The sequence below is a fragment of the Nicotiana attenuata genome, chromosome 10 (assembly GCF_001879085.1).
Source record: "Nicotiana attenuata strain UT chromosome 10, NIATTr2, whole genome shotgun sequence".
Classification (NCBI taxonomy): Eukaryota; Viridiplantae; Streptophyta; class Magnoliopsida; order Solanales; family Solanaceae; genus Nicotiana; species Nicotiana attenuata.
This window is the reverse complement of record NC_031998.1, coordinates 48,149,500-48,165,077: the sequence shown is the minus strand read 5'-3', so window position 1 is coordinate 48,165,077 and position 15,578 is coordinate 48,149,500. Positions and strand designations below refer to the sequence as shown.

The window sequence follows — 15,578 nt, the reverse complement described above, 5'->3', positions numbered from 1 at the left end:
GGATAACCTAAATTGCAATGACGAGACCTGAAGAATTGGAGGTCTTGGGTTCAATCTCTCTCCCTCAAGATGAAGCTTTCTCGGTTTTCAATATCTTTCTTTATTGCTTCTCACGATTACAACACAAGGCACATCAACAAGAGCAAATAACACAAAAGCTTTTCTGCATATTAATGTAGTCACCACTAGTCCATTCTTGCTTTTACAACTATGAATCAATCAATCATCTCGCGCACCAAGTATCAGATTGAATGACCCTACGTTAGTATAGACAAATATTTCCGTATGCATATAAATATACTATATGTTATATAAATGGAAATAAGGGATACAGCTAATTTTCTCCCTCTCTAGCAGAGATCAATCTGGATTTTCTCCTTGTTCTTGATTAGCGGAAGTAGAAAGTCCAAGTATTTTAACTCTTGAGAACTCTCTTCTCCGCTGCCTGCTGCTATCAACTATTATATCCGATATATACACAGCTAACCAATACTAAATTCTTGCCTCTGCTTTTATAGCTCCATTTTCAGCTGATTTGGGTGTAAAGATGCTGCAAAAGTCAGAAATATCACAATTAGCTATGAAGCTCAATTAACTCATGCTGCATTCCATATTGGTTTTCTTTACAGAATTCTTTCTGTTCAAGTTTCGAGTAATATATATATATTTGGTGCCAAGAGGAAATGGACATAGACAAAACAGTAACACACAGGCCATTGAGTTGAAATTTACCTGAATTTGCTGAGGAATCATAAGTCAAAAGTGAGTTCTCTGGAGTAATAAAGCTAGAGTTATCTTCTACTCTTCCCCAGACAGGCTGATGGAATCCTTCAAGATGCCATAGATGTTGATACTGGTTTCTGTTCCCGCTGGTTTGTCCGTCGGCCCAGATAGGTGGCACAATCATGTCTGGTAGGTTGCTCTCCACATGGGAACCACTCCGCTAATTTTCCAAAGTAAATCAAGACTCTTAAGGGAATGACCACAAGTTTTGTAGAAACCGAGATTATTTTATAAATGCTTTCTACATGATAAGTAATTACTCAATCATCCTAAAGCTAGTCATAAAGCATGAAGATGCCGGCTCGAAATCTTTTGGATAATCCAATCTTTGACTGTTTTTAATTGATGCATACAAGTAGGCATCATTAATAAAAAAAATACATTGCAGTAAAACATGATATGGTACAGAACATTTTCATTTAAAGCATTGTGGAAGTCATGATGTGAGAAGTTGCAACTTGCAGAAATATCGACAGTATCACATGGAAAATTCTCCTCTTCTCAGGTATATGAATAGAGGACCAACTTTGAGACTGACAAAGCTAACTCCAGAGGCTAGCAACATTGTAGTACGGTGACTGGCAACCTTTCAACTGACCACGTGTCATAAGAAGAGTTAAACAGGTAAATGTGCATAGAAAGGCAGATAATGAAGGTCCACAATTGACCCTGCTCAGCTATTTTTGGCTGGTCAAAAGAGCCTCTAGAAAAAAAGGGGATCAAGAAAAATTTCAGTAACTAACTTTCGAACAATTTAAATGTGAAGTGTCTTCTTAGTTGGTCTTATAAGTTGACATTGAAGGTAAAAAAATCAGATGCCAGCGTAGAAGAACTAACGAAGTACCAGTTAAGCGCTTTACTTGCTGAATTGAGTAAATAATGAAGTGAAGTTATAAACAAGCAAGACAAAACTTACTTCTGGTGCAAAGAGATTGTCAAGGTTGAAATCAACACTTGGGTTTACCGCAGCAAGTCTCATTGATAAGAACTACAACAAAACAGAAATCCATCAAATGACTGAGGCAACCAATTGAAGTATCAATATGACCAAGCAATAACAGAAAAATTACTTTCTTGAAGGTCATGAAAGTTCATTTGGTATGTGGAATGCCCACTGGTTTACTTCTATCTTTGCCTACATTTCCAAAATTTGTCAAAAAATAAAGGTTGTGGGATGGGGGCGGGGGTGGGATGCAGATGCACTCATCTGTATAGGGAACATGCAAGCTTCGCTCACCACAATATCATGCTTGAATATTAAGCATGGCCACAAAACTTTTTATGAGCCTATAGATGTTTAAGTTCACCCTGACAAAATTCAGACTATGATTGTGTTTCCTTAATAAGGCAATATTGTTTCCCTTCTTTAAAAAGAATACACGAGGAACAACTGATGAACTCCTCAGGTATTCAGTTCATCAGTTCTCCTTTCCTTATGACTGTACGCTAACGGGGAGCTTATGAGAAATCAACAACTGCTGCATATTCTCCACACCCTACCTAAGGTAGCCGAAGAACTACGTTACACGGACTCTCCAAAAGGCAGCCGCACCCGTGTCGGATCCTCCAGAATGCACTATTTTTAGAGGATCCGACACGCGCCCGGCAACAATTTTGGAGAGTCCGAGCAACATAGCTGAAGACTAATAAAAAAATTCTTCACTTTATAAGTTATGCAAAGCACTGCAGGAATAATATCAAGGCATGTACCTGCATAGGGGGAACTAAGTTTGGAAGAAATAATGGCTAATCTTTTATAAAGAGAAAAAAAATAGCCATTATTTCTTCCAAAACTTAGTTCCCCCAATGCAGGTACAGAAATAATGACTATTTTGAGGGATACATTCTACTACTGCAGAGGAGTGAGAAGTTTGAATGCATATTTGCATTTACACCTAAAATGCTGCAATCAATATAGTAGTCTGCAGATTTCAGCACTAATAAGTCAGATGCAAGGATTTCCGAGGTCTGACCTCCACTTGACGCTGTAGGGATTGTACATGGTTGATGATCTCATCCAACACCATTGCAGTACCCGAGATCTGTAAACATAGTCCAGACTTTACAACATGGTATTTTTGGGCAAGTTCGAAATTGAGATACCTAATTAAAAGCATCAGAAGCGAGCACAAATGTCTGTTAATGAGCCATTAAATTAATCACCGTGCATCTCTGCTTAGCCTCATAAAAGCAAGTGTATGTTAGGCCACAGCAAGCCAGCGAGTTAAAGTACAATAGTAACATTCTATAGTCTTGATTACACATTGCATTGACAGTCAAAGATGATAAAAGCTCCTTCAGATCAATAATTTTTTTCATTTCTTAAAGCAATTAGAAGTGATTGTTCAAAATCAAACTGATTTCTAATTCAAATGATTGTTCCCAATATTACAAAAATACAAATAAAAAGTCTAAGGTGGAACTAACTATTCCAAAGTAATCTACAGTTGCAAGGGATCAACATCTCATGCATTATTTAGCTCCAATTTGGTCATAGATTTTGGCTTCATTTTTTCAAATTTTTTTTTGAAAACTTGTTTGCTATGAAATCTTTCCAGAGCCGAGGGTCTACAGGAAACCTTTTTAAAGGCAGGGGTAAGGTCAGCGTACACTCTACCTTTCCCAGATCCCACTTGTGGGACTACATTGGGTTTGTTGTTGTTGTTTGTTTATGAAATATGATAATGTTTTGGGAAAAAATAAATCAAAATTTCCAAGTTCCCAAAAACTGGTTTAGGGCAATTTTTGGGTGATATTTTTTCCTCCACTCACAAAACTTCAATATTTCTTTCAAATAAAAATGCATATCCAAACACAACTTTAACTTTCAAAAATTATTTTTCAACACAACTTCAAAAACTCTTTTTTCAAGTTTCAATCAAATCTATGTCCAAACGCTAGCTTAGAGTATCAAATTGGTCAAGTCACAAATGGCTCGATTAGTCGTCTCTTTATATTAACAATCCTCAACTCATGACTTTTGAGTTTAAGTTAGACATGAGGTCCATTTTTAACATATAGTATTCCTTTTTCCTTTTTGCTTTTTGATGGGTCTAGTATCTTTAGCAGGAGTTTGGACATAAAAATTATAATTTTTGAAAAAAAAAAAATAGTATTTGGGATTAAGTTGAAAAATGGTATTTGGAATTTGAAATTATATTTGTATACACATTTCACTCGAAAATATGTTGCAGTTTTGTGAACGGGAAAAAAGTTTTTCTAAAAATTTTGAAAGTGATTTTTAAAAAAAATATTATTTTCGAAAAATTTCCAAAAACTTACAAAATTTCATAGAATTTTTTTTTTCTAAGTTATCAATTTTCTTTAAGGGAAAAGAACAGGTGAAGGAAAAGAGGTCCAAGACTAGTAAATGACGAGATTGACCTCAAAAAGTAGAAATACTGGCCAAAAAGCTGAAAGGACAGTAGAATTGTTCGCCACTTTTCTTGGTGCCAAACCCACCACCTTTTTTCATTAAGAAAAAGGTGAAAATGACTGATTATAGGCTTAAAAAAAAAAAAATGGATAAAAGCAATCACAATTATCACATTGAAGATATTTTATCCGAAACGTGATTACTTACAACTTATATTGGACTATCATTATTATTATTGCTAATGAAGAGTACTATAACGTAATAATAGTGACTGTGACAGCTAACCTTATTACATCCTGGGACCAGCTCTTGAAGTAGCTTCATCCTAGCATTAATCTTCTCTCTCCTTGCCTACATATAATTAAGAAAATTACAATCTTAATTAGACGTAATCACCAAATTTAGCAAAACACTAATAGTGCTTAAGTTTTTGAGCCTTACTCTTTCTGCTAAGCTATGGCTATCTGTCGCTTGGCCTCTACGAGCTCGGACGTGAACGTATGGAAGCTTCTCTGCATCATCTTCTGAGGTATTATTCGTTGATTTTTTGCCCTTTTTGCTACTAGTTTCTTTTACCTGAATTTCACAGAAATTACTGAACAAACTAGAAATTCATATACTTCATTGGTCCAAAATTCATTTCGCATCTCTAAGAAATTAAATAGAAAAACGTAAAGTATAATAAGTTGTAATTTTGCTACTACCAAATTAGTGAAAATTAGTGTTTCATGGACATGGATTTGAAACTTGTAATATAAAAAAAGCCATAAATATTTGTGTGGCTGTAAATTATCTCAGTAAGAGTAAAATTAAAAGTTTTAAAATTAACTTATTACTTCTTCTGATACCAAAATCTAAGTGAGTTTATTTGACTGGACACAGAATAAGAATAAAAAGTGTCATATAAAATAGGATAGAGGCTACGGTGGTGTGGAAATTACCTTTTTCTCACGTTCCTTTCTTTTAGTTGTTTTTTGATTAACCGTTGGATTGGAAACGGCAATTGGCGATGAATTCTGGTTAAATTCAGAATCTAGAGGTTCTTCTTTGACTAAAAGTGATTTTGAACCTGAATTGGAAAGAGTTGAATTAGACTCCGGCGAAATTCCGGCGGCGGCGGCGAAGACGGAGAACTTAGAAGCTCTGTCAATCAAAGCTGCATCCGAAGGAAAAATGGGCGGCGGCGGCGGAGGAGTAGGAGGATAACGATAGTGAGGTATGTGAGGTTCACCGGTTTTGTCGGTTTCCAATGAATGAACTAAAAGCTCCACCGCTTGATTCGCCGGCAGTTCAAGTAACGCCGTGAAAGAACTTCCAGTTGCCATTTCTCCCATAACTCTTGGATCTAAGTTCAAGCTTCTGTATACTTGTTACTTCTTCTTTTTTCAGTTGGAATTACAGAGTTTGTTTAAGCTTCAATGGAGGTCAATTTTGTTCTCTGCTACACTGTACTGTTGTTTCTCTTTATCTTTGACTCTATACCAAAAAAGGCTTTGCCCTTTTTCTCTGATATACAGCAGCCACTGCCTTAAAGCAATACACAGCTTTGGTTCTCGTTCTCTCTCTTGTGCACTTGTCAAAATTTTATAAAACATAAAGTATTTATAAATTTTTTCGTTATGTTTAAGACTTTCTGGTTTTGTTCAAGTTTATAGGAGCTCTATTAAAAAATTAATATTATTAGAGCTGGAAATTCTGATTAAGAATAAATATATTATTTATTATCCTACCACATATTTTAGTGATAGATTTATATAAAATCTAATTCTAGGAAATTGAGGTCTAAGGTTAGGGCAGGAGATACGGAGTTAGTCGTTTTCCTTTTTCTTTCCCGTATCGGTATTATTAGTGCTAGTATGGTAACTTTTATTGATATTACTACTTAGTGTTTCATTGCTATTTTTTACTTCAGTTCTTAATATCTCGTTGTTGTCATTGATTATTTTGGGTGAAATTCAAAAGGGATTTTTTCCTAACTATACCATATATGAAACCTTATTACCAAAAATGTGTATAATTTGTTAATTACCCACCCAGTCCACACTTTAACTACAATTTATATACCAATCCATAATTAGGCAGATTCTGCCATTTAAAACGCGCGAAAAAAAAGGCACAAAATCTGCGTTTGATCCTTTCCACATTAAATTCGAAATTTGAAACGGAAAGAGATCTGATTGCTGCGTAATTCTCTCTTTCACTACAATTCAATAACAACGCAGAGCTTCAGAAGCTTCAACAACGCAATACAAATTGTAGAATTCAAAATTGTTCTTCATCGTCCTCAGTACTCAAATTGTCGAACCTATATCTGTTCTTCATCTTTTTTCTCTCAACTACACGAAATCATGTCAAAAATCCCAATAATGCTAAAATTGAATGGGAATTGGGATAACTATGGCAGATTTAGAGATTTTGAAGTTGATGCCATTGTGGTAGATGAGAATGCAGGTTTGTGTAGTTCGAAAATGCTTAGAATTTTAGTTTTATGATATTATCTACAAATTTACTACATATATCTACAATTTGACTACAAGTTCTTTATTTGGTGCAGGAAAAAAATATTTTAATATACAGTGTCTCCAGATTGTAGATAAATTGTAGGCAAATTGTAGTTTACTTGTAGTTTGTAGTTAATGTGTAGATAAATTATAGATAAAATGTAGATATATTGTAGATACTATATTTTTAATATTGTAATTTTTTTTTCTTTGTGTTTGTTCTGAAAATGTAGGTGAGGGCTTCAACAGATCATATACATACTGTGTTGCATGGTGTGAAGCGGTACATTGTGTGTCTAAAAAATAAGAAATGTAGTTGTGGCCAATTCCAACTTGAAGAACTTCCATGTGTAAATTGTTTCCAGATTGTAGTTATAATGTAGGTTAAATGTAGTTAATTTATAATTTTTGTAAAATTTTGTAGACAATTTGCAGACTAATTGTAGATAACACATTTCTACGATTGGAGTATTTATTTCTTATTTTTTGTTGTGTAATTTATATTCAACTGACACTTATATACAAATATTACATAGAACTTGGAGGTAAACATCTAAAAATTATGATAAAAAGCTACAAAATTTATATACAATAACTACATTGAGTTTTCACACAATGTAGATAGTTTGAAGATTATTGGCGAGGGAGATTTACGTCAAGGATTAAGGCGAGAGAGATGCAAGCAGAAAATTGGCGAGGGGGAGGGAAGCTGGAGGCAAAGTCGGCGATGATCTGATCGAAGGGCCGATGATCCCCGCCTTTGAGCAACGTCAACACCGTGTTCGATTCTTCTTTTCCTAACATCCTCTTGTTTCTCTCTCACTGGGAGTGTTGATGTTTTTCATGATTTGGGAGAAAGATTACTTCAACTTGAATCAGATGGAACTTCAAATTGGGATTTTGTAAAATTAAATGGAGAAAAAATTATAGAATCGTGGGTCTGTAGAGGACAACTGATAGTAAACGTGAGGTAGTGAAGGTAAAATGTGGGGGTGTGGGGGGGTGGGAGGAGAGAGAGGCGGGTAAAGGTAAATGTGAGAATATACGCTCCTAAATTAACGCCTAATATAAATGAAGCATTAATTATACCCCTAATTTGAATTATGGTATATAAATGGTAATTTGGTATGCTGAAATGTAATTAACACAAACCTTAAACATTGAGGGTAATAAGGTTTCATATATGGTATAGGAAGGTAAAAATCCCAATTCAAAAATAGCCAGATTTACAAGTAATAATTGAATAATAGCCACAATTTCAAAAGTAATCGAAATTTAGCCACTTTTCATGTAAAGATAAATCTGAACGAAAACATTGTCAAACTACAAAAAATATTCTAGCATAATATACTAGAGTTCAAACTCTTTACATGTGAACTTCCAGCATAATATACTGGAGTTCCAGCATAATATGCTGGAAGTTCATACACAAGTGCTCCAATCTCCAGTATATTATGCTGGAACGTTCCGTGTGCTAGAGTTCCAGCATAATATGCTGGAAATTCATACACAGATGCACCAATCTCCAGTATATTATGCTGGAACTTCCCGTGTTGCAGCAAAATATTGGCTATTTTTCGATAATTAATGCTGGCTATTTTTAATTACCAATCTGAAAACTGGCTAGTCCGTGCTATTTTCACTCCTTCTTTTTATATTTTCTTTAGTCGAGGGTTTATCGAAAATAACTTCTCCATCCTCTCATGGTAAGGGTATATTTGCCTACATACTATCCTCCTCAGTCCTCATACCCTACTTATAGAAAATTTCTGGGTTTTTTGTTGTTGTAATATTAGGAGATGTTAGAGTTATAAATTTGAAAATGACTTACTAAAAATTGGTTCCACATTTGGCATTTCCCCAGGGTTTATCGGTGGTACACCAACCCCTACATTGTTGTTTTCCCCATGAAATCCAAGACCTTCGTTGTCATGAACAGGTGTGTTTTGCGAGTTTGACATGTTTAATCCTAAGAACAAAAATTCTTGACAAGAACAATTGTGAAAATATCGTGTGTTATAAGAATCAATACTGAAATAATTACTATTATCTTTAGCCCCACGTTGGACGCCAAACTGTTTACCTCGAAAATACGAGTAACAATTAAATTTGATTTGTGGTTTTAAAGATATGTGATTTAGCCCAATGCCAATTAATAATCAAGAAGTATAAAGTATAAATGAAAGAAATGAGTGAATCAAACCAGTGTTACTAAGCAGTATCGACCTCGAGCCCAGTGACCTCGAGATGGATCAAGAACAGTAAAGCAAGAACGATAAAGCTAAGGGACAATTCTGATGAACAATGAACGAGAAAAGTAAGAGAGTATATTCTTTGCCAAATGATGGGGGTCCCCTTTATATAATAGGGGAACCCTAAATAAGGTACATTTCTATTTTTAGTAAGGAATCTAATTTGATAGCTGTCTAACCGCCTAGTACGAGTTCGTACAAATCCGTTCCGGAATTTATGCCTTGATCTTTGGGCCATTGCGGGAATCTAGCCCTTTCTGTTACAAAACTACAACGGCATTATCTCGAGGCTGGTCATGCTCGGCCTTGATATTCATCGGACACTCAGATCTTCGAACTTCGAACTCTGCCATCGGGCTTGAACCCAGTCTATTTCAGACTCGCTCTCAAAGTGATCCTCGAGCCTACGAAACGGGCAGCCCCGATTTCTACCGTATACAGATAGTCCCCTCATTTTTTTGGAGTATAACGACAAGAAACGAATTGAGTCCTTGATCGTTACCCCAATTTGCCGCAACATCATCATCGTGACGTAAGCGACTGAGGAAACAAAAGCTTGAAAGCCGGCCTTTCCCGAGGAAGACTCCGATAACTCTAGCGAGTTCAGTGGTGGAGAAGATTCTGAGAGTGAAGACACTTCTGTCGATAAGGATCGTGCTACTTAGGCTTCATGTTCTTCGTAATTTTTTTCTTTTCAGGCTGATATGCCCTCGCGTGGAACTCTTGATCGTGACCTATAGTCCTTGTAAAAAGGTTTATACAAAGCTTTTCTCCTTTCATTGTTTTTGAATCTATTACCCTTTTGTGTGGGTCAAAGCGCCTTAGCATAAAATTCTTTTTGGATAAAGTTTGAGATGGTAATGACCGACAATAAGTATTGCCCTCGAACGTTTCTGATCAATGGTCCGTGGATGGCCATTTGAACTTGAGTTTGAGTAGCTCTTAGGCTCAACAGTCGATGAGGTGAGGTAGCCTTTGGGCTTTATAGTCGAGTAAAGATTTCGCTCGAACTCGAAGTAAAGTTATCCCTTGGGCTTTATAGACAGTCCCCGAGTGAAAGTTTGCTCGAACTCAAAGTGAAGTTAGCCCTTAGGCTTTATAGATAGTCCCCGAGTGAAGGTTTGCTCGAACAAGGGTTAAGGTATCCCTTAGGCTTTTATGATCGAGTGAGGATTTGCTCGAACTCAAAATAAAGTTAGCCCTTAAGCTTTTTTATATTGGCCCTTAGGCTCTTTTAGGTCGGCCCTTAGGCTCTTTGAGTTGGGCCAATTCGGCCTCTAAAACGGCTATAATTTTTCCCTCTTTTCGGCTAAAAGACTTAGTGAAAATTTTTCTATGCCTTAGCATATGTTTTTTGTACCCGTTGGGTTTTTCGATGGTTTCGACCGATCGGAACCTTATTTGTAATTCGTTTGTGTAACGATAATCGAATACCTCATGAGGCTTTTTCGAAGGTTGATGTTATCGAAGACTTTAAATTATTCGAGGGCTGATTTTATCGAAGCCCTTTATCATTTGTTTTTGCCGAGGGTAGCCTGATTTAACCGGTTATTCAAAGTGTTTGAAGGCCTTTAATTTATGGCTAAAGTCGGACATCTCCGAGCCGCATTATTTCGGGCGTAGCCTTTTTATACGTCCGTGGTCTTTGATATGGCTGTAGCCTTTAATATTGCCGTAGACTTCGGGTATGTCTTTTGGACTTGTTTCCCAATAACATTTCGAACTTGTTCGAATTGTTAGTCCTCGAGTGTGATGGCCTTGGCCTGTATATCGGGGATGCCTCTTTGAGGTCTTATTATTTCGAACTTAGATAGCTCAAGTAGGTAGTCCCCGTGTGTTCGAGATATGCTTGCACTTGGGTTAAGATATCCCTTGAGCTTTTATGATCGAGTGAGCATTCACTCGAACTCGAAGTTAGCCCTTAGGCTTCATAGATAGTCCCCAAGCGAGAGTTTGCTCGAACTCGGGTTAAGATAGCCCTTGGACTTTTGTATTTGTTACGGATTTCGGGCGTCTCTGATCCGCGTTAATTTGGTCGTAGCTCCTTTTAGTTTGGAACTTGCCCTTTGGGCTTATCTTCCGTTTCACTTCGAGCTTGCCCGAAGTATCAGTCCCCGAGTGGGATGGCCGTTGCCCATAAAGTCGAGGATTGCCTTCAAGGACTTATGGTCTCGAAATGTTAATAGTTTGATTCCATTTGTTTTTGGGACGACAGTCCTCAAGCATGGGGTCAGTTATTCGAATTTCCGTCATGGTCAGCCCTTAAGCCTGTTTACAGAATAGATCAAGAGTATAAAATATAAAATTTCTCTAAAAGCAGGGGATATCGGCAAGGGAAAAATACTTCTCTCAATAGATGATTGTACATGCGCGCACATTTGATGTTAGGGTCTAAGTAACCTATACGGGCACGGTTCATCTGATCGTTTGGCCCTCACAACATTTTCCTATCGAGACCTCGCTGCCACGAAGTGATTTCCTTGCAACAATGTAGACATTCGAGGGTAATGCCCGAATACTCAAGGCTTATTGTAGGGAACCTCAGATACTGTTAAATTGCTCTAAGTTATCACGAGCAACGGTTGCCTCGTTAAAAACCTCGCTGGAAAAACCCATTTGAGACAAAAACCGGTCTAAGGGAAAAAGACTGCAATACGTGCTTTAAGATCCAAAGCTTCGTGCCGATCCTTGTCGATAGCCTGCAAGTGTTAGTCGAAAAAATAGAAAGGATTGGACTGGGGTCGTACCTTTATTCGGACTTTTGGATACTTAACGTGATCTTCCTCGGCATCAAGCCCCCATGAATTTTGACCTCGATCATTTCTCCTCTCATTTCGTGCGAAGCTTCGCCCAGAACCTCTGCCTCTATGGTCTCCACTGTACGGTTGATATCGATCTCCATTCGACCTCGGCTCTCGATCGATATTCCTTTTGATCCTATCCAGGGTCCTGCTAAGATAAACGGACCCCGAAGGACTCCCCAGTTGATCATGCTCGATCCTAATCTTCGACTGATACCGATTATGTATGTTGGCCCAAGTGACAGCCGGGTACTCGATTAAATTTTGCTTCAACCGCTGTGAAGCTACGGAACTCCTAGTGTTGAGACCTTGAGTGAAAGCTTGAACAGCCTAGTCATCGGTAATCAGGGGCAAATACATTCTCTCCGCTTGGAACCGAGATACGAATTCCCTGAGCATCTCGTTATTTTTCTACCTTACCTTGAAAAGGTCCGACTTCCTTGTTGTAATTTTAATGGCTCTGGCGTCTGCCTTTACAAAAGAATCTGCAACCATAGCAAACGAATCAATAGAATTAGGGGGTAAGTTATGATACCATATTAACCCTTCGATAGAGTCTCCCCGAACTTCTTCAGTAATACTGACTCGATTACGTCATCTTCCAAGTCGTTTCCCTTTATGGTGCACGTGTAAGAAGTAACGCGCTCATTTGGGTCAGAGGTTCCGTTGTATTTTGGCATATCGGGCATACAGAACTTCTTTGGGATGGGCTTCGGGGTCGCACTCGGAGGGAACGACCTTTGTACGAATTTCTTGGCATCCAATCCCATCAAGATCGGGGGAGCTCCCGGTATTTGATCGACACGGGAGTTATAAGTCTCCACTCTTTTGTCATTATCCTCAATCCTTTTTTTTTCCCCGGACTCGATCCTCTTGGTGAGTTCCTCGAGCATCCTCATAATTGTGGGGTCAGTTCCCGAGCCATTATCGTTTGACCTCCTTGGCGCCGGTTCAGCACGTCGAGTATTTTCTGGTTCGGCTATACTCGGAGTTTTATTCTGACTTTGAAGTTGAGTGATGGCGATCTGTTGAGCTTGCAGCATCTTGAATATCACTTGGAGGCTGACTCCTCCATCTCCTATACCTTGTATTCCATGGCCCCCAGATCGGGCTTCCCTGCGTATACTTCCTCCAGCGTCTGCGTCTAAATCCGCATTCCAAGCAATGTGTGAAGTGACATCAACTGGTTCCACATTTGGTATTTCCCCAAGGTTTGTCGGTGGTACACCGACCCCTACATTATTGTTTTCCCCATGAAATCCAAGACCTTCATTGTCGTGAACAAGTGCGTTTTGCGAGTTTGACATGTTTAATCCTAAGAACAAACATTCTTGACAAAAACAAGTGTGAAAATAACGTGTGTTATCAGAATCAGTACTGAAATAATCACTATTATCTTTAGCCCCACGGTGGGCGCCAAACTGTTTACCTCGAAAATACGAGTAACAATTAAATTTTATTTGTGGTTTTAAAGAAATGTGATTTATCCCAATACCAATTAATAATCAAGAAGTATAAAGTATAAATGAAAGAAATGAGTGAATCAAACCAGTGTTACTAAGCAGTATCGACCTCGAGCCCAGTGACCTCGAGATGGATCAAGAACAGTAAAGCAAGAACGATAAACCTAAAGGACAATTCTGATGAACAATGAGCGAGAAAAGTAAGAGAGTATATTCTTTGCCAAATGATTAGATGATCTTTACAAATGATTGGGGTCCCCTTTATATAATAGGGGAACCCTAAATAAGGTACATTTCTATTTGTAGTAAGGAATCTAATTTGATAGTTGTCTAACTGCCTAGTACGAGTTCGTACAAATTCATTCCGGAATTTACACCTTGATCTTTGGGCCATTGCGGGAGTCTCACCTTTTCTGTTACAAAACCACAACGGCATTATCTCGAGGCTGGTCACGCTCGGCCTTGATATTCATCGGACACTCAGATCTTCGAACTTCAAACTCCGCCATCGGGCTCGGACCCAGTCTATTTCGGATTTGCTCTCAAAGTGATCCTCGAGCCTATGAAATCGGGCAGCCCCAATTTCCACCGTATACAAGTATTCCAATACGTTCTAAATCTCTTTGAAAGCGTTATATAACTGATATGAAACAATCATATAGCACAACGACATATTATCTTGACATACCTTGATTTGTGAGTTGTGACTAATGTCTTTTTGAAAATTAATTTAGTTTAGTTTGGTATAATTGTGACTGTTCGTCTATAGGAATATTCTCAAAAACTGAGTTATACTAGTTTGGTCATACCATATTGGGTTCCAAGTGAAATATTAATTGAACTTAAGTGAAATATTAAAATGATAGTCGAATTTCAAGTGAAGTATTCAGACTTTCAACTTTTACAATTTTTCTAAAGTGAAAGCACTTTAATTTCATAGGATTATCATTTTTTTCGACTTTACTTAACACTATGTTTGGATCATTGTTCCCCATCGTTTTATAATGTATTGTATTGGATTGTATCGTATCGTTTTATAAATACAATGTTTGGATAGATTGTATTGTTTGTTATTGTTAAATAATATTTTACTGTTTGGTTTGACTGTATCGTATTGTACTGTAACTGATAAGTTTACTAAAATACCCTCAATTGTTTAAATATTAAATTTATCAAAAATTATGCATACAAATAATTTTAAAAACAAAACAGAAGAAGGCAAAACACCTTAAAAAGCAGAACAGAGGAGTGGGACAGAAGAAGGCAAAACAAAGGAGCATAGCTAATTAGAATCGAGTTAAAAGCAAATTGGGAGAAAATATAAAACAGAAGGTGTTAAAACACCTTTAACTTTGGCGGCAGAAGTTCTGGAAAAAAGAGAGTAGGTTATAGGTTGGAGATTTGGAGTTAAAATAGAAAAAAAGGTAAAGGGTAAAATAGAATTGTGGAGTAATAAGTTAGGGCATAGTTGGAAAGAAAAATAGGAAACAATCCCACCACCTCAAATCAGTTGTTTAAGAAAGGAGACTTTTCATTGTTCCGGAACAATGGATTTAACAATACAATACAATCAATTTTAATGAAACAATCAAAACAAATATTGTTTTGGGATAACAATACAAATACTATACAACGGGAACAACCATCCAAACAAGTTGTAAAAATATTGTTCAAATGCCTTTCCGAAAGAGATTTTTTCCTTCCTATACCATATGTGAAACTTTATTACCAAAAATGTACACAGTTTCTAATTTACCCGCCCTGTCCACATTTTTCCTACAATTATTATACCATTCATTAAATACTAATTATTAGTAGCTGAATCTTCCTAATTAGGCGTGCTAAAATTCAAGAACTGAATCTTCTAATTGATTTAGCCACAAATCAAATCTGTTCAAAAGCTCAATTCGTCGAAATCAAATCTATTCAAAAGCTCAGATCTGTTCTTCGATATTTTCGCTTAAGACACAAATCAAAAGCTCAGTTCGTCGAAATCAGAAGCTCAATTTCAAATTGTAGAAATAAGTTCTGCAAAAGCTCAGTTCGTCGACATTCTCTCTACATCTCTCTCTATTTCTCAATCGCAAATTTCAGTAATACAAAGCAAATGAAAAGAGAGCAGCAATTCGACCATTGACAGCCATTAAAAAGCTTGAAAGCTTTGAATTCAAATTTAGGTTTTCAAAAATCATTATTTGTTTGGATTGGGTGTTGTTGAAAATAATCGGGAATATGGTTTGGAGTTTATATCTCAATTTTGAGGGGTTTTGGTGAAGATTAGACTTGGTTTTGACTGAATTTCAGATTGAAACTCGAAGAAGAAGAAGAAGAAGAAGAAGAAGAAGAAGAAGAAGAAGAAGAAGAAGAAGAAGACGACATATTGCAGAAATTGTAGATAAATT

General features: G+C 37.0%; 1 protein-coding gene across 1 annotated transcript; it reads right to left on the bottom strand.

Annotated features, from left to right (window-relative positions):
- On the bottom strand, window positions 148-5,800 carry LOC109233472 (transcription factor bHLH48-like). Its single transcript, XM_019399357.1, has 7 exons — window positions 5,101-5,800; window positions 4,601-4,735; window positions 4,445-4,510; window positions 2,757-2,825; window positions 1,700-1,771; window positions 733-943; window positions 148-550 (listed from the first exon to the last, which is right to left on the bottom strand). The coding sequence occupies exons 1-7, from the start codon at window positions 5,491-5,493 to the stop codon at window positions 513-515; spliced, it is 984 nt and encodes a 327-aa protein (XP_019254902.1). The 5' UTR covers window positions 5,494-5,800; the 3' UTR covers window positions 148-512.